Source organism: Cervus canadensis, chromosome X (genome assembly GCF_019320065.1).
Source record: "Cervus canadensis isolate Bull #8, Minnesota chromosome X, ASM1932006v1, whole genome shotgun sequence".
Classification (NCBI taxonomy): Eukaryota; Metazoa; Chordata; class Mammalia; order Artiodactyla; family Cervidae; genus Cervus; species Cervus canadensis.
This window is the reverse complement of record NC_057419.1, coordinates 31,758,760-31,778,492: the sequence shown is the minus strand read 5'-3', so window position 1 is coordinate 31,778,492 and position 19,733 is coordinate 31,758,760. Positions and strand designations below refer to the sequence as shown.

The 19,733-nt window shown below is 36.1% G+C and overlaps 1 protein-coding gene across 3 annotated transcripts in view; it reads right to left on the bottom strand.

The window, feature by feature from the left end:
• Nucleotides 1-7,551: 7,551 nt before the first annotated feature.
• Nucleotides 7,552-19,733, bottom strand: part of CYSLTR1 (cysteinyl leukotriene receptor 1) — a 64,348-nt gene continuing 52,166 nt past the window's right edge. For 2 of the 3 annotated variants that reach the window (XM_043459912.1, XM_043459911.1), the window contains 2 exons: nucleotides 13,362-13,447; nucleotides 7,552-9,713 (listed from right to left, as the gene is read on the bottom strand). In XM_043459912.1, coding sequence (XP_043315847.1) covers nucleotides 8,664-9,686 — 1,023 coding nt within the window. In that variant the 5' untranslated portion in view covers nucleotides 9,687-9,713; nucleotides 13,362-13,447 and the 3' untranslated portion in view covers nucleotides 7,552-8,663. The remainder of the gene's footprint in view (nucleotides 9,714-13,361; nucleotides 13,448-19,733) is intronic. The other variant, XM_043459913.1, reaches the window with a different exon arrangement.

Here is a 19,733-nt window from a genome sequence, read left to right as displayed (position 1 = left end):
CCTCTTTGGCTTCTTCAGTAATACACTGGTTGCTTAGTAGCACATTGTTTAGCCTCCGCGTGTTTTTCCTTTCTTTCTTTCTTTTTTTTTACAGTTTTTTTCCCCTACTGGTTGATTTCTATTCTCACAGCATTGTGGTGAGAAAAGATGCTTCATATGAGTTTAATTTTCTTAAGTTTACCTAGGGTTGCCTTGAGGCCCAGCATGTGATCAATCCTGGAGGATGTTCCACGTGCACTTGAGAATGTGTATTTTGCTGCTTTTGGATAGAATGCTGTATAAATATTGATTAAGGCTATCTGGTCTAATGTGTCATTTAAAGATTGCATTTTCTTACTGATATTCTGTCTGCATGATCTGTCCATTGATGAAGTTGAGGTGTTAAAGTTCCCCACTATTACTGTGTTACTGTCAATTTTTCTGTTTACAGCTGTTAGTATTTGTCTTAAATATTTTGGTGCTCCTATGTTGGGTGTGTATATATTTATAATTGTTATATCTTCTTCTTCAATTGATCCATTGATCATTATCTAGTTTCCTTCCTTGTCTCTTGTAACAGTCTTTAGTATAAAGTCTGTTTTTTTTTTCTGATATGAGTATTGCTATTCCAGTTTTCTTTTGATTTCTATTTGCGTGTTCTTTTTTAGTTGCTCAGTCATGTCAGACTCTTTGCAATCCCATGGACTGCAGCATGCCAGGCTTCCCTGTCCTTCACCATCTCCCAGAGTTTGCTCAAACTCACATCCATTGAGTCGGTGATGCCATCCAACTATCTCATCCTCTGTCATCTCCTTCGTCTCCTGCCTTCAATCTTTCCCAGTATCAGGATCTTTTCCAATGAGTTGGCTCTTAGCATCTGGTGGCCAAAGAATTGGAGCATCAGTCCTTCCAATGAATATTCAGGACTGATTTCCTTTAGGATTGACTGATTGGATCTCCTTGCAGTCCAAGGGACTCTCAAGAGTCTTCTCCAACAGCACAGTTGGAAAGCATCAATTCTTTGCTGCTCAACCTTCTTTATTTTCCAGCACTCACATCCATACGTGACTAATGGAAAAACCATAGCTTTGACTATATAGACCTTTGTAGGCAAAGAAATGTCTCTGCTTTTTAATATGCTGTCTAGGTTGGCCACCTCTTTTCTTCCAAGGAGCAAGCATCTTTTAATGTCATGGCTGCAGTCACCATCTGCAGTGATTTTGGAGCCCAAGAAAACGAAGTCTGTTACTGTTTCCATTTTTTCTCTCTCTGTTTGCCATGAAGTGATGGGACTGGATGCTATGATCTTCATTTGTTGAATGTTGAGTTTTAAGCCAGGTTTTCACTCTCCTCTTTCACCTTCATCAAGAGGCTCTTTAGTTCCTCTTTGCTTTCTGCCATAAGAGTGGTGTCATCAGCATTTCTGAGGTTATTGATATTTCTGCCTGCAATCTTGATTCCATCTTGTGCTTCATCCAGCCCAGCATTTCGCATGATGTAATCTGCATATAATTTAAATAAACAGGGTGATAATATACAGCCAGCCTTGACATACTCCTTTCCCAATTTGGAAGCAGTTCATTGTTTCATGCCTGGTTCTAACTGTTGCCTCTTGACCTGCATACAGGTTTCACAGGAGGCAGGTAAGGTGGTCTGGTATTCCCATCTCTTTAAGAATTTTCCATAGTTTGTTATGATTCACACAGTCAAAGACTTTAACATAATCAATGAAGCAGAAGCAGATGTTTTTCTGGAATTCTCTTGCTTTTTCTATGGTCCAACAGATGTTGGCAATTTGATCTCTGTTTCCTCTTTTTCTAAATCCAGCCTGTACATCTGGAAGTTCTAGATTCATGTACTATTGAAGCTTAGCTTGAAGGATTTTGAGAATTACCTTGCTAGCATGTGAAATGAGTGCAATTGTTGGTAGTTTGAACATTCTCTGCATTGCCCATCTTTGAGATTGGAATGAAAACTGACTTTTTGAGTCCTGTGGCCACTGCTGCATTTTCCAGATTTCTTGAATATTGGTCTGTTTGCATGGATTACCTTTTTTCATCCCCCTCACTTTCAGTTTGTATGTGTCCACAGATCTGGAGTTTTAAAAAATCTATTCAGCCAGTCTGTCTTTTGGTTTGAACATTTAATCCATTTACATTTAAGGTAATTATTGATATGTAGGTTCTTATTGTCATTTTAAAAATTTGTGTTGAATTTGTTTTTTGGGTCTCTTTTGTTCTTTTCTCTTGTGATTTGATTACTAATTTTAATGTATGTCAGGGGACATTCAGCTTTAAGGGATCCAATATGTTATTCTTTTCTTTTGTGTGCCATTTCTCAAGGATTCTCTATTCCTTGTCAGTTCCTGGAAAACAGGAAAGAGCAGAGGTGCAGGCAGTTCTCAGGACTGAGATCATAAGAAAGGGCACCTGCTTGGATTCCTTTCAGTGACTCCCTTCAATGACCTTACTTAAATGTAATCTATTCAGTTATGCCCCTCTTACTCAGGAAATGGAATGCTTTCTGGCCCTTTGAAGATTGTTATTTGCTTGGCTTCGTTTTTGCTCAGTTTTTTATTTTTTATTTTTATTTTTACTCCATAAAGCTGCCTTGTATGCAGATATATAAACATGCATTTCTACAAATAAAGCACCTTTGTTTCACTCGAGACTTGGGTCCCCTGCGTCCCTCTTCTCGTTGACTCCAGTCCCCAGGTCCCGGTCTACAAAGACTGTGACGAATGTTGTGTTTGATTTTCTTTTTTTGTGTCTATATCTATTGCAGATTTTTGGATTGCAGTTACCATGAAGATTTAATATAATGGTCTATATATAAACAAGATTATTTCAAGTTGCTGGTTTTTCATTTTAAATGCATTTCCAATATCCTGCAATTATACTCTCCTCATAATTGCTGTTTTTGATATTATAAATGTGTGCAGATGATTTTCTACCTTTACTGTGTGTTTGTCTTTACTGGTGAGCTTTTCCAGTAGAAATTTTCTTGTTTCTAGTTTTGGTCTTTTCTTTCCTGTCTAGAAAAGTTCCTTTAGCATTTGTTGCACAGCTAGTCTATTGGTGGTAATTCTCTCAACTTTTTTTTTTCTGTAAAACTTTTGATTTCTCCGTTGAATCTGGAAGAGAGCCTTGCTGGGTAGAATATTCTTGGTTTTAGGTTCTTCTCTTTCATTGCTCTAAATATGTCATGCCACTCTCTTCTGACCTGCAGAGTTTCTGCTAAGAGATCTGATAAACTTATGGGCTTTTGTTTGTTTTTTGTCTCTTTTCCTTTGCTGTTACATATACTGTTTCTTTGTCTTTAACTTATGTCATTTTGATTACTATGTGTCTTGGCATGTTCCTCCTTGGGTTTATCCTGCCTGGGACTCTCTGCACTTTCTGGACTTGGGTGACTGTCTACTTTCCTATGTTAAGGAAGTCTTCAACTAATTATCTATTCCAACATTTTCTCAGGTACTTTCTCTCTCTCTTCTCCTTCTCAGACTCCTAGGATGTTGCTGCATTTGACATTGTTCCTGAAGTCTCTTGTTCAGCCACTACTGCAGCATGCCAGGCTTCCATGTACTTCACTGACTCTGAGAATTTGCTCTTCTGGTGTAAAGAACTTGAAAGTTGACAAGCCCATCACCACAACTAAAAAAAAAAAAAAACTGAACAAACTGAAAGTCAACAATTCTCCTTAGGTCCCTCAGAGAATAGAGGTCACAGGGCAAGCTGCTATGCCCCAAATTTGAGAGACAAATGAACACAGAAAACCACAGATTTTAAGACTGTTAGTTCAAATATTGAAAAAAATTATTTGTAGACACAGTCAAGGTGATTATAATAGGTTTCTGCTTCCAAAGTGCCACTTGTAGTATTGAGGAATAGCTTGATAAGCAAGACTTTGTGGTTATGGTTTTTCTCTTTTCCAGAGTTGGGACTTCCAAAACTTTAGATCTAGAAACCTCCATCATTGTTCAACTTATTTTGTTTAGAGCTGAGTTGGGGCTGAGAAGAGAGGGTATGGCGATAAGACCCCAGGAAAGCTGGCTCATATCGCCCAAACTCACCAGAAAAGAATTTTTTCTAGAAAGTCAGTTGAATACTTTACAGTCAAACTAGAATAGCCAAAGAGATGGATATTTTTATTGGCCAGTCAATACCTTTTTATTTGATGAGTAAGCTAGGAAACCATATGGATACCTTAAGGTGGATTGATGAAGAATACAGTTGACTAAGGAGGAGACTGCACAAGCTATCCAGAATCTCCTGTCATACATTTGAATTCTCCCTTTAGTGTTCCTGGCTAAATGCTGTCCCAGTATCACTTCCAGTTGCTTTTCTCAAGCATTCCAACTTGCTTCTTGAGGTTTTCTAATGATATGAATACCCACTTTAAATGTCCCAAATTATTTCACCCCTGAGGAAAGCCCAGTTTTTTCTGTTGATAAGCTAGTTTCTAATTCTGTTGAATCAAGGAGTTTCAGGCTTCTTCCAATATTCTGACAAAATTTGAATATATATTGTTGATAGGATCTTTCTAAGCCAGAGGAAGAAAGCTTAGATTGTCAAGATCTTAGTTATGTGAGCACTTATTGTGGCATAGTGGGAATAGAGACAGAAATTAAGTCCCGCAGAGCTATAGGATCTGCTTTGGAATGCTCTTATAATTAGATTTAAATATATTATTTTTAATAATTATATTTAAATAAAAATGGTATACATGAAAAGTTGTTATGCTGTTATTTTAAGTAATTAATTTTTTCTTATGGATAGATAAAAGAACCAAATCTAATGGTGAAGAACTGTATCCATTATCTAGTAAAAATGAAAACCATGTGGAAGAGTGAAAGGGGATAAACTTTCTTGGTTTTCTTTGTCAGCTGTTTGATTTTTTTTTTAAGGAGACTAATAATAGGTAGTAATTTGAACTACTCTTTGCTAAAGGTATGGAAAGAAGAGCCTGTTTTTTTATGAGCAGGTAGACATTATTTTTAAAATGTTAATTTTCATGTGTCTCTGTGTCTTCAAGTGACCATTAATCTTGTAAGTTAGCAAGGTCATAGAAAACCACCACACCAAAACAAAAGTAGTTATGGGTGTTTAGGAAGAATGAAAATGGTCATTTTTTGTCTACTTAGACTTCAGTGAAAACTTATTTTTGGTCATAGAAACTTTTATTTTTCCCTTTGAATAATATAACTTTCTTTGCCAAAAAGGTCGTTTCCTATAAGGCTTATTTAGTTGTGCTTAATTTCGAAGGCAGTTCTTGTGACATATAAAATGTTTGTGAAATCAAATGACTAGCTATCAAGAGAAACTGTAAAGGTCAGGTGCTTGAGGATACAAATTTAAATGTCAATTGAGCAGATGTTCTTTAAAAAACTGATAAAATTTAAGTTATGTTTTTGTAGTTTAGAATAGAAATATATTCTTGTGATTTTTGTAGAATTATTACAGAGGGAATTATATAAAGGGATTCTATATAGTTCAGAGAAAAACGAAGCAATGAACAAATGAATGAGGAGTTAGAATTTGTCTTGTGTTTTATCTAGGATAACAGAGATCTAGGATGGGTCAAAGAAAATGTTCTGGATTTGGCCTCTCAGAAATATTGTGCTATTTTAGAGTTCAGGAAATACAATCTAACCTAGCTTGTGCACATAAAATAGAATAGAAAAAAAATGAGTTTTTTTTTTTCACCTCCAGTGTAATGTTGCTCCTGGAAAGGGTCTACAAATTTACATTGCTCTGAGATCTAATCTCACCTTTCACGTTTCTGAATTTTCCATGGTTGGAAACACTAAAGTGTTAATATGAGGTAGCTATAGAGAGATATATTTAATTATCTCAGGTCTTTATTTATTTAATTATTTTGTGAGTCAGGAATTAATTTTTTAAATTGAAGGATAATTACTTTACAATGTTGTGTTGGTTTCTGCTATACAAAAACATGAATCAGCCATATATATACATAACTTCCCTCTTGAGCCTTCCTCCCATCCTCCCATCCCACCCCTCTAGGTCATCACAGGGCACCAGGCTAGATTCGAACTCTGATGCTGATGCTTACCAGCTATCTTACATTAGATAAATTACTTAACCTCTTTGTGCCTCTGTTTTTAAATCAGTAAAACAAGGATAATAATGGTACCCATCTCACAGGTCAGTTGTAAGCATTAAATTAACTGATACAGATAAAACAGAGCAAATGCTCATTAAATGTTAGGCACCATGATTTAAAGGGCATAATTTTCAAGGAACTGATAATTACACCAAGCAATTTTTTCACTTTGGGAGAAAATACTAATATATTTGGAAAAATTAGCAAAAAAATTGAGTGCAAAGCAGTGTGGTACAGGTTATAATACATACAGCATTAGAGAAGAATAAATTCATGGTGAGCTTGTAGGTATGTTTCTGAGTGGGAGGAAGTTGGACTGTGGTTGGAAATGAGAACACAGGCAAAAACCTGGAGGTAGGAAAAAATAAACAAGATTATTTTATGTGCAATACATTTTAACTATGGCCATATTTTGTTCTAATTCTTTCAGAATTGAGAATCTCTGTATTGGGTTGGCCAAAAAGTTCATTCGGATTCTGCATACACGGTTGCAGGAAACCTGAATGAACTTTTTGGCCAACCCAATAGTAAATATGATTCAGTATGTTTAAGTAACAAAACCATCTCTAAATACTTTATATTTAGTGTGATAAATTGTACCACACTATGTTTTAAGGTAAAATTTTAACATATGTGTGTTAAAATATGTATGTATACTATGATTACATTTGAGTTTCAAATGTGCCTTGTAAGAAAGGCAGGACAAGTATTATTATTCCCACTTTACAAGTGAGGAAGCTGAGAATCAGAGTTTATGTTACTTGCTTCAAGTTTCACTGCTAGTAAGTATAAGAGAGTAGATTAGCATCCAGGTCTTCTGGCTTTCAATGTAGTGTTGTTCTACTACAGTATACTTATTGAATAGCAGAAAGCTTAGTAAATAAGAAATAAGGACTGATTTTATGACACATATTACATTTGATCTTTGTCAAGCAAGAAAAAAATATAGGGTAAAAGTGCAGGTACTTTTACCTCTACAAACCTCAGGTATGTTAAAAATAAATGGGCACCAGTTATTACTATACCTTTGAGATCCTATGGGCTTCCCAGGTGGTGCTAGTGGTAAAGAACCTGCCTGCCAATGCAGGAAACATATGAGATGCAGGTTCGATTCATGGGTCGGGAAGATTCCCTGGAGGAGGGCATTGCAACCCACTCCAGTATTCTTGCCTGGAGAATCCCATGGACAGAGGAGCCTGGCAGGCTATAGTCCATAGGGTTGTAAAGAGTTGGCCATGACTGAAGAGACTTATGCATGCAGAAATCTTCTATCTTTCAGGTGTTCGAAGGGATTGCAACATTAGAAGTGAAATAGAAATTACATGCATGTGGCAGATTCAGATAGAACTTATATCCTAGCTTTTCTTTTTATCAACATTATCATTTCCTCTGAGACAATGCACTTTTTGAAACACAGAATTAAGGAACAGACTACACTTCGACAAAAACTTTCTCATGAATATTATATTTCAGCCATAATCAAGCTGTTGCTATTTTAAGAAGAAAGCTTCCACTATAACATAAAAACCACTGCAGTATATCTTTGGTATTCCTGTCAACATGCTAATGAAAGTAAAAAGCATAAAATATAACAAAGCTTATAACTAACTTCCACTCATAAATGCATACAGAAAAATTTCTTACATATAGTTTACACAATATGCATAAATGTAAGTACTTCTTAAAATTTGCAATATCAACATTCAAATTTTTATTCAGAGAATCATTGCAGTTCATTGTGGTTCCAGTAATAAGTGTGTAGAAAAGTAGATTCTCTTTCCTCTTCTTTAGATAAATTTTAAATGATTTCTGTTATTAGATGGTAGTGCCAGTCATCTGCTTTATTAAGGAAGGATTGCATCTTGTTTAGGGAGAGAGTTCCCTAAAAGAATCTCAATGAGCAACAAAAACCCCACTATTCTCTTTTGGGAGCCTAAGGCAGAAGCAGAAGAAAACTGGAGACAAACTAGCCTTTGATCAGGTTTACCTTCCTCAGTTTCCAGATTGTACATTGAATGGAGACTTTAGGGCCATTTGGCTGAAGACTAGGCTGTTCTAACACGTGATCATTTTCTCGAGGGAAAGAAATGGCTGTGATTTCCTAGCCAATCAGTGCTACAAAGAAAGAGGATGATAATACATTTTATGTAGCTCCTGGCTCACTCCAGTTCTCATCTGTTGGCATGCATGCAAAGAAATATGTTAGGATCACTATTAGCTAAATTTATATCTTAAAAAGCTAGTTCTTACCCTTTGTAAAGCTTTTATTTGAGAGGGAAAACTTTAATCTCAGACCTATGTTTTACAGTGCCAAGATACAAATTTTGTCCATCTTTAGGTGAAAGATCAGAAAATCATTTATAATTTAGTTCATAGACTTGAACTGAATTTTAACACTAAAAATATCTTTAGGACCTCTAATAATGTGAATTCATAAATGAGATAGATTTCTAGGTCATTAAGTCAAATAAAGGTAAACTATTAATGGAAGCTCTTATTTTTACTGTGAATGATTTGAGAAAATAGTGATTTGGGAATCCATCAAAAATGGACTTAAACTATTCTTTATATATTTCTTCTCCTTTTTCTGGCAAGGAGGTCTTCTTCTTGGGTACATAAGTCATGCTGGACAAAGAATGCTTTCTAAATGTAGACAGCCTTCTCCTAAAGTTCCCCCCTGAAAAGAAATATAATAGAGGGTCAAAGCAACAATTTGATGCAGCCAGAGACAAGGTTACGACCACTGATTTTTGCATTCTAAGTACAGAATCACAGGGTTTTGTTTCATTGTGTAAAAAATGAAGGTGAATGGTACGTTGAATATGATATGGCATGAAGCTGATCAAAAAGGCAGCTGTCACAACTATGATCATTCCTATAGCTTTTTTACGACTTGATAGATTTTTCTTCATTGAATTTTTTAGTAAGGTCAAAATGATCATAGTGTAACAGACAATTATAATAATGAAAGGAATGATAAATCCAAAAAATAATGACACATAATGCAAGACCAAGACATAATATTTAGCTTGATTGTCCTGTGGAGGCTCAAAGCACTTGGTATTATTTTTCTCATCTTTGTAAGATTTGGACATTAAAAATGGAGAACTAGTCAAAATCACAAAAATCCAAATACCAACACACACAAACCTGGCTTTTTTCTGTGTAACCAAATTAATATTTTGGACTGGGAAAACAATTGCAATGCACCGAAAAAAGCTCATGGCTGTCATAAAGAAGATGCTACAATAGAGGTTGACATACAAGGCATAGGTGCTGAGGCGACACAAAAAGTCACCAAAGAGCCAAATGCCTTTGTGAACATAATAGACCACACGGAGAGGTAGTGTGCACACACACAGTAGATCAGCTACTGCTAAATTAATCATGTATACTTGGTAGGCTGACTTCTCATGATATGTTTTTATGAGGATATAGAGCACAAAGCCATTGCCAAAGAAGCCCACAACGGAGATCATAGAGTACAAGGTGGAATACACTTGATTTCGGAAATCATCAATAGTGTCATTGCATGCATTACTACTGGAAGAAGATACTGTCAGATTTCCAACTCCATCCATGTTTCTCTAGGAGAGTCTTCTTGGTGCCTACAATGTATATAAAAAATCTTGTCAATTTTTGCTCTTCCATAAATTATAGGACATACTAACATTTCATTTTATAGTGTCGTTATGTATATATATTTTTAAAACAGCAGGAAGCAAGAGTGGTGGATGAATGAAGAGAGATGTTCTTCTGGACTTTGCCCCCAGGAGAAGGGTTTGGATCCTATAGGCACCCAGAAAGCTCGTTTTCCCCATTTCCTATCCATGTTTGCCTGATGGCTTTTTAATCTTTAAGAACTAGCTAAAAGAGCTATGCCTTATTTTAAGCCATATTACTCCAGTACCATCCTATAAATCTTCCTTTTAAATGGGTTTGTTTTTTAGAGAAAAGTTTTGAAGATAGTAGTTTCATAAGTATGAGTATGTATCTATCTTCTATCTATCTATCTATCATCTCTTTCTCTACTAGAAGAGATCTAGATTCTTTCTGAGAATAAAATCTGGATGAAAATGCTTAGTTCCCCCACAAAGAAGTCTTCCTAAGTAACAGCTACTGGGTGATGCTTGTACCTAAGGAAAATAATTAAATTTGTTATCAATGGAACTCACTCCCTGGTGGAGAATCTTAATCTAGAACATGGTGGACTCTATTTAGAACCACAGAACACCAAGGCTGGGGAAACTTTAGAAGCTATCTAATTATTTTAACGAGGAAAAAAGGTGAAATACATTTCTAAAATCCGCACCTAAGTTAAGGTTCTGAGGAGAACTGCAGCATGACTAATTGGAATATACTTTCTGGGTGAGGAAATTGTACATGTTCATCCTTATTCTCTTCCCAGACTCACATTCAAAGTCTTACTGTTCAACAGCACATGGTCATTTCTATTATAGCAAGAGAGTGTTGCTTGGTCTGGCCTAGTTCAGCTTTATCACGGCAATAAATAAGCCCTGATCAGAAAGATATAGAGATGAGATAGTGCAGAAGTAGTGATTTCCTATGTTCCTCCATATTCTTCTCTTTTATTCTTTAAGGAGATGGGAACAACTCATCGATTTATAATATGGTAGATAATCTTTGGTTGCAATATGATTTGTTGGCCTGTTACACAGCTCTTTCTCCCTGGTAAGAGAGGGGTTAGGATTTGTAAGGTGGGAAGATTGCTTCAGCATGCAAGAACTGCTGGTAGTGGAAGAGACTGAATTAGTCTCTGTGTCAAGGATACAGATACAGGGAGCTATGGTTGTGGTTGTAGGTAGGATATAACTTTCCAGGTTTACTACTGCTAACAATTATATTTGCTGTGAGGGTATGTCATTTATTCATTTGCCCATCTATTTCTTTCCTTTCATTAAAAATGTCATTGTTGGGAGTTCCCTGGTGGCCTAGTGGTTAGTATTCCAGGCTTTCACTGTGGTGGCCTGGGTTCAGTCCCTGGTTGGAGAACTGAGATCCCACAAGCTTTGCAGTGTGGTCAAAAAAACTCATTATTTTACACCAAGAACTGTTGATATACAGTAAAAAATTTGAAGGTGAATCATTCTGAGAGTATATAACTAAGATCACAGAGAAAAATTAGTTCATTATTGTCAACCTATGCATTATTTCTCAGTTTGCTTTCCACTTAACCTGCCTCTTTCACCATTGCTTTCCTGAATTCAGATGCAATTGTGGAAGAAAGAGAATCTCTGTAAACTTGTTCTAGCTAGCCCTGTATTGGGTTTTCTCCAAATCAGACAGTGTTAGCCTGTGAGGCACTAGATGGTGCTGTTGAGATTTTTGATATAGCCTTTTTAAAAAATAACCACATTTGAAAGGTATCAAATAATTGCCATCTGTCCTTTCTACCACCACCAACACTCACTATATCCTGTTACAAACTCTTTCCAAAATAATTCTCTATACATTATAGCTTCCAATTATCTCATATTACTTCTCTAAAAATCTTCAATGGTCCTTCAGTGTCGTCAAAATAAAATCCAGACTTCTTGGCCTGATATTTAAGGCTCTTGGAAGAGCCCCTGGAGGAGGGCACAACAACCCACTCCAGTATTCTTGCCTGTAGAATCTGATAGACAGAGGAGCCTGGCGGGCTACAGTCCATAGGGTCGCAGAGTCAGATACGACTGAAGTGACTTAGTGCACACACACACACACAGACACACACACACACAGTCTGGTTGCAACTGAATTTTCCTAGCTTCTCTCTCACTTCTCCCTTTTTGTATACCCTATATTTCAATAAACAACTACTTTACTATATCAGGGACATAAGCTGTATGTTTTCCCACCTGTCTGTCTTTTTTCATGGTATTTCTTCTTCCTGAAATGACCTTTTCTCCATCTATGTGTGTGCAAAAGCTACCCATCTTTCAGCTCTTCTTGACACCTTCTTGACAAAGCCTTCCCTTAGCCTCCTTCCAAGGTAATTTCTATCTTTCCCCTTCTAGGGAATTTTAAATCTGTCTTTCAGATCAGTGATGTGTATGTTTGTTATCTTCCCTCATAGACTTTCTGATTGATATATAAAGGGCTCATACAGGGCCAACACATATGTACTTTGCTCCTAAATATTAATAGAATGAATGAGTAAATGAATGACAGAGCAAGTTTATCTTTTGAAAGTATTGTTTATCATTCTAAACCACTGAAAGTTGCCTTTTCACTCCAATATTATTTAAAAATTTCCCAACCTCAGAACCTAAAGTGGATCTGTTAAGTTGCTTCCTAAAGTATTAAGAAAGGCACTAAATCATAAGCTTAACTATAATATTAAAACACACTTATATCTTGACAGAGATTAATTATTTGTTTTACTTGTCTGTTAAATATTATAAATAATTTTGAAATTCTCAGGTGTTTAAATGAAAGATGCCAAATAAAATGGATAAGCAAATTAATTAAAAAAAGAAATAGGTATCTCTAGTACCATTAATAAATTTATTGGTCATTACTAAAAAACTTCCCTGGTACTTTTGGTATTTAGATTTGATTGCTTATTTATAACTAAATCAAGCCATTGACCTATATTAGGTCAAAAAAAGAAAATTTTAAAACTTTCAAACAAGTAATGAATCCTAGAAGGTTAGAGATCATTTAGTTCAAGCTACTCATTTTGCAGATGCTGGTTTTACTTATCTTAAACAGCATTTGATTCATTTTTATAGAATTTACTGTGATCTCTTAATAATGATAGCCACACTATATGGAAACAGAGATGCTTAAGGACGCATCTCTGCCTTTGAGCAGCTCATAGAATGGTGGGGGAGAGGAGTGATAGCTCAGAAGCATGAAGAAGTATGGCAAGAACTATCTTAGCACAAAACGAATGGGCTATTAGTTGACTCATATATACAAACAATAGGGACTTCCCAAGTGGCTCAGTGGTAAAGAATCTGCCTGCCAATACCAGAAATGCAGGTTTGATCCCTGGGTTGGGATGATCTCCTGGAGGGGGAAATGGTAACCCACTCCAGTATTCTTGCCTGGAAAATCCATGGACAGAGGAGCCTGGTAGGTTACAGTTCATGGGGTTGCAAAGAGTCAGACATGACTGAGCACGTATGCAAACATATACAGGCAATAAACATAAATGAAATTAATATTTAGTGCAGATGATGAAGAAAGTTACTTTGTTAAGATAACTAGTGAGTTGAAAATCAAGATTTATTTAGAAAATAGAGGCATACCTCTTTCTGGCACCACAGTACCCTTCACGAATGTTCTTGGTTAGTGGTCAGCGCTTCTTATGATATAATATCAGATGAAGCCTAAGCTGAAATCGTAAGATTGAAAAGGAAGTTAATGACTTTAGAAGCAGTCCAGAGGGTCATGGGAGCTTAGCAGCCTTAAGCACAGATCCAGGGTGTGTGATGGGACATCATAGCTTTACTGACAGGTTTAGAGCTAGTTATTGGATTCCATGTATCCTTGTTTCCACTCCACTCATTTTTACATCCTCAGGGGAAAATTTAAAACAAAGACCAGAGCTGATTACACATGTCTGCTGCTCTATTAATAGCTTCTGTATCTAGAGATGAACACAGTATTATAAAAATTTTGTTCTATGAAACCATGATATTTTCCCTATTTTCTCTTCTAAATAGCTTGTTATGAAGTTCAAAGGGGAAATAACTTGGAACTTCATATCCAAGGGCCTAGTTTGCTAGGAAGAGGAATTAGGACTTGAAAAATATCAAGTATATCTGCCTGTGATGGCTTAGGGACAGTTTTCCTGGGAGGAGTGATGATTTAGAAGACTTTGGGCTCTTTTCCCTAAAAATTCATAATAATAGTTATGGAATTTATTATCAATTTGGCATATATTATATACCTTTGGATATCAACTGTTTTATAGTTTATATAGTTAACTTTTCATGAGTGTATGTATCTTTAACTAAACTATCAGAAAATCTAAGAAAGTGTAAAAAAATCTCCAAGAAATGAACAATGAAACAATGAACTGTTTCTTAAAACAGTAGCAGCCTGAATACTTGTTTCCTAAATTTGTGTTGCCCTATGGCAACTTTCATCCCTATATGCAAGGACCCCAGAGGCTGGCCATTTTTCTTTTATTTGTGGTCTAAGTGTCAACAGAATAAACATGTTTCTCCAATTTATCCTTCAGTTCAATTCAGTTGCTCAGTCATGTCCGACTCTCTGGGACCCCATGGACTGCAGCATGCCGGGCCTCCCTGTCCATCACCAACTCCCGGAGCCTACTCAAATTCATGTCCATCACGTCAGTGATGCCATCCAATTAGCTCATTCTCTGTCATCTTCTTCTCCTCCCGCCTTCAATCTTTCCTGGCATCAGGGTCTTTTCCAGTGAGTCAGTTCTTCCCATCACGTGGCCAAAGTATTGGCTACAGCATCAGTCCTTCCAATGAATATTCAGGACTGATTTCCTTTAGAATTCACTGGTTGGATCTCCTTGCAGTCCAAGGGACTCTCAAGAGTCTTTGCCAACACCACAGTTCAAAAGCATCAATTCTTTGGCTCTCAGTTTTCTTTATAGTCCAACTTTCACATTCATATGTGACTACTGGGAAAACCATAGCTTTGACTAGATGGACCTTAGCAAGTTTAAAATAGGTTGGAACTTTCCAAAGGAACTCTACTGAAAAAAAGGAAAATCAAAATGAAAATAAAGAAAATGCAAAAACATGAAACAGACAGTTTAAAAAGTAGGAATCTGAACCCACATCTATGATATTGATGTTTGAGTCCACGACGTATTCAGATAATCAGTTTTCAAATATTCTCCAATTTCTTCTGTCTCAGGATTTTCCTTTCATCCCCAGGCAAGGAGTTGACATAAGTAAGCTTCTACTAGCAGTCTGGAGGAAGTAAGCATTACAGCTGGGGAATTACTCAAACAGAGTTGGCTTTTATATTTTGTTACCCAGGCATTAAAACTTCTTTGGGGATTTAGCTTATCCTGGGGCTCTGTAATCAGTAAAGATATACTGCCTGAATATTTAATAAAAATAACCTTTCTAATCCAAGAATTATATGATTCCAGTCATTTTCTCTAGGTGAAAATTAACTTTGGCTCTGTCACAGTTTTGTGTTTAGACAAAGCTTATATTTCTCCCCAGTGTTGAAAGAGAAAGTTTTTGAATTTCTAAGACCCATCTATGAGAAGTGTAGTTTTACCAGGCTAATGTAATAATTGTCCAAGTTTATGGTAGCTGTACAACTACAATTTAGCCTTCTCTCTGTACATGCACAAGTGAATAAAAGTCACATTGCCTGAGCAACAATGTAATGTTTCTCAAAGTTTGGGATTTTGAAGGGTTTTCTATGGTTCCTTTAGAAATTTCCTTTAGAAATTCTGAGTTTGCATATAGCAGGCATTCAGTAGTCTTATTCTTTGCCCCTCTTTTCTTTTTTGTTTAGTTGAGAACTCTTGTCTCTGACATCAGCTTCTGCCAAAATCGGATTCTACCATTCTTGTCTGGGTGATTGGGTGAGGGAAGATGAGGCAATAAAGTAAATGTGTGGATATATAACTTTTGGGTTCAATTATTTATTTCAGGAGGTACTCAAATTTTTATTTGGCTCATCTAGTCCATGTATATCTATCTATCTATCTGTCTGTCTGTCTTCATTATCATCATCACCTATCTACTCTCCTTGCATCAGTCCTTAGCCTCCATTGATCTGTAACCTGGTCAAGCTTCAGTGAACAAGTAAGTAAGAGTTCCCAGAGATAATCTGAGAATATAAGGTCCCAATTCATATACCATAGCCTTTATTGTTGCTGCAATAAAACTGCCTATGAATGAGGATGACTTATATACTGTTTTGCCTTCTAAGTGTGCCCCAGGTAGGGCAAGTGATCCATAGCATCCTCAGGTAGTCCTCAGGCTAGTATCTTCTATTAAATGAAGATAGTATAACTGTGCCTCTTTTTTGCTTATATTCAAACAAAAAGCCATTCCTGACCCATTTCTTTCATTTGAAGTCCTACATTATTTTGTTTGTACTTTCCTTGATAATTTTCACTGATTGTTTCATGTCATACTCATCTCTGTGGTTATTCAATTTAAACTTCACTGTTCTTCCTACTGGGCAGTCCCACTAGACTCAAAGGGCAAAAACCAAGCATTCTTTATTTTTCATCTTAGAAAAATAAGAGCAAATAAGAAAAGAGATTTACAGCTTCAATAAAGAGGAACCAGACAGAAGTTGTGTGTGAACTTGATTTAAGACTTCTAGGTGTTCCCTGAGTTTCTCTCAGGTAAACATCTGAGAGAAAGTATCACTTCATTCCTCTTTGAATGTATCAGCTGTGCTCAGGATACAGGTTTCTTCAGGCCCTCTAAATGTAGCACAGCAGTTTTAACTTTAACAGTGGTTTCTAAACTAAGTGCTAATTTTGCAATGTAAAATTATTGGGCTTTCTAGGGCTCAAAGGTCTTTTTTTTCTTGGTCTTACCCCCTTTGTTTTGCAACAAATAACAACATATCTGATTCTGGCAGTATGGTCACCATTCTTCATAACCTGTAAGGGAGAAACTGCTTAAGTCTTCTTTGTTGGTCTCTTTTTAAAAAAATCATCTCATATGAGATGCTCATCCAGCTTGATCATATGGCTTTAGAGTTCTAGGACCAACAATTCATCTGTCCATATCTTAGCTGAGGACCAGAATCTACTCTTCAGAATTTTTAAGAGGCTTTGATTTCTGTTAAAATGACAAATTTATCAGACTGTGTCATCTCAGTTAGATGGTAGGGGTCTGGGAGGGTTTTGCTAAAACTCATAGGGAAAGAGAAAAAGAGAGGAAGGTAATAGAAATCTGAGATCTGATGACACTGAAGTTAAAATTAAATATAGGGAAAACAGCACAGATGTGGGAAGCTGGGGGTGAAGAGAGAAAGGATCTGACTCTTTGCAATTTTGCTCCAGTTCCAGCTAACATTTATACAATCCGACATCAAGTCTTGGTCTTTTTCCACTCAATTCCTTTTCTTTCCTACTGCTGCTTCTTCTATCCTGACTCTCATTACCTCAGATGTAGATGACTTATAATAATCTCCTAGCTTTCACATGTACCTTGTATTTGAACCATGCTGAACTGTTTGTAATTCCTGGAGATGTCTTTCATGCCTCCTTTCAGGCTCTTTCTTTTCAACATCATCTTACACACCACTGCCAGACTAGCCATTTTTTTAAATCGAAATACAGTTGATTTACAATGTTATGTCAATTTCAGGAGTATAGCACAGTGATTGTTATATATATACATATACATATATACATATGTATATATATGAATAGAATATATATTTATTTTCAGATTCTTTTCCATTATAGTTATTATAGAGAATATAACTCCCTGTGCTATACAGTAGGTCCTTATTGTTTATCTATTTGTATATAGTAGTGGGTATCTGTTAATCCCAAACTCCTAATTTATTCCTCCCCTCCTTTCCCCTTTGAAAACCATAAGTTTGTTTTCTACATCTGGGAGTCTATTTCTGTTTTGTAAATAAGTTCACTTGTATAATTTTTTAAAGATTCCACATATAAGTGATAACATATGATATTTGTCTTTCTCTGTCTGACTTCACTTAGTATGATAATCTCTATGTCCATCCATGTTGCTGAAAATGGCATTATTTCAATATTTTTATGACTGAGTAATATTCCATTGTGTGTCTCTGTGTGCGTGTACATGCATACTCCAGATTTTCTTTATCCATCATCTGTTGATGGACATTTAGGCTGCTTCTGTGATTCTTGGTTACTGTAAATAGTGCTGCTATGACATTGGGGTGCATATATGTTTTTCAAATTAGTGTTTTTTCTGGATGTATGTTGAGGATTGGGATTTCTGGGTCATACATATGATAACTCTATTTTTAGTTTTTTAAGGAACCTTCATACTGTTCTCCATAGTGGCTGTATCAATTTAAATTCCTATCAACAGTGTTGGAGTGTTCCCTTTTCTCTACATCCTCTCCAGCATTTATTGTTTGTAGATTTTTTGACAATGGCCATTCTGACTGGTGCAAGGTGATACTTCCTTGTAGTTTTGATTTTCATTTCTGTAATAATGAGTGATGTTGAGTATCTTTTCATGTGCCTGTTGGTGATCTGTATTAAACTAGTCATTTTAGACCTTGTTGTTTGATTTCTCGAGTCTGTAAATAACTATAATCAAGACCCCACCCTAAATTCCAGGCAATTCCATCCACAATCTAGCACTAGCCTCCTATCCAGTGAAACTTCTGTTTCACAGAGAAAGGTAATAATGGCAGAAGCCAAAGAAAGAATCTGGAGAAAGAATAAAACCACCAGTAAGTACTAAGGAGAGCTTAGGGCTCTTAGAAAGAGAGCCTTGAAACAATCTGTGGCATATTTTTGGATATGCAGTTATCTCAAGCTAAGATATGCTGTAGAACTAAAATGACAGCTTAATTATTGAAACAGTGACTCTTCGGAAAATTAGGTTCAAGGACAAGGTTACCTTGATATGCCAGTTTAAAATTCTTATCTTGACAGGCATATCAATTTTGTATATTATAGTGAGTCACCAAAATAGGTCAATAACTTTCTAAAGTTTAGCTTCTTTTTAGGTTATCCAGTCATCATTTACAAGTATTCCACCCAACATTTTCCCTGTTGGGCCCACCTCCATCTGTACGCCACTTGGATAATCTCTTGAGAAATGAAACATTTATTTTGACTTTGTTATTTATCCAATCTGAACAAATCACAAACATTATTTGTTATTTATCCAATCTGAACAAATCACAAACAAGATATTATAAGTAATATCTTGGGGGGATAGTCAGGTATACTTAATATTTCTAACAATTCTAATCAAAGGAGATTAGTTGGCCAGGGCCAGGGCCAACTTTGATCAGCTGGGTGAGAAGTGAGAGTTTGTTTACTTTATGACATTTGGAACTAAAATCGTCTTAGGAGATGAACTTAACTCTGGGATTTGTTTCCCGGAAGAGTGTGAGAATATTTTTGAAGATATACAAAGAAGAGCATCTATGTTAATCTAAATTTGGGGACTTCACATTACTGATAGCATTTTGTTGGAGTAAACAAATTGCAAATCATTTTAATTGTGAAGAAGAGCTCACTTATTTGGGTTATTAAGGATCCAAGGAATCAAAATAGTCTGCATTAGGGGATAGATATGCTTTCTATAAGGACTAAGGAGATAGGTGTAAATGTATAATGAGTCTATTTTGTTTTCCAAAACATAGGAAGTTAGGACTTGCCAGCAAGATGGCAGAGTAGGATGGAAGCTCACCCTTTCTCACAAAAACACCAAAACGACAACTAACTGCTGAACGACCATCGACAAAAAAGATTTCCTATATCCAAGACAAAGAAGCCACAATAAGACAGTAGGAGAGGGGTGATCATGATAAAATAAAATTCTACACCTTCTAGGTGGGTGACTCATAAACAGGAAAATATTGATACCACAAAAGTTCTCCCATAAGAGTGAAAGTCTTGATCTCTATGTCAGGCTTTGCAGACTTGGGGCCTGGCAATAGGAGGAGGAGCCCCCAGAGATTCTGAATTTGAA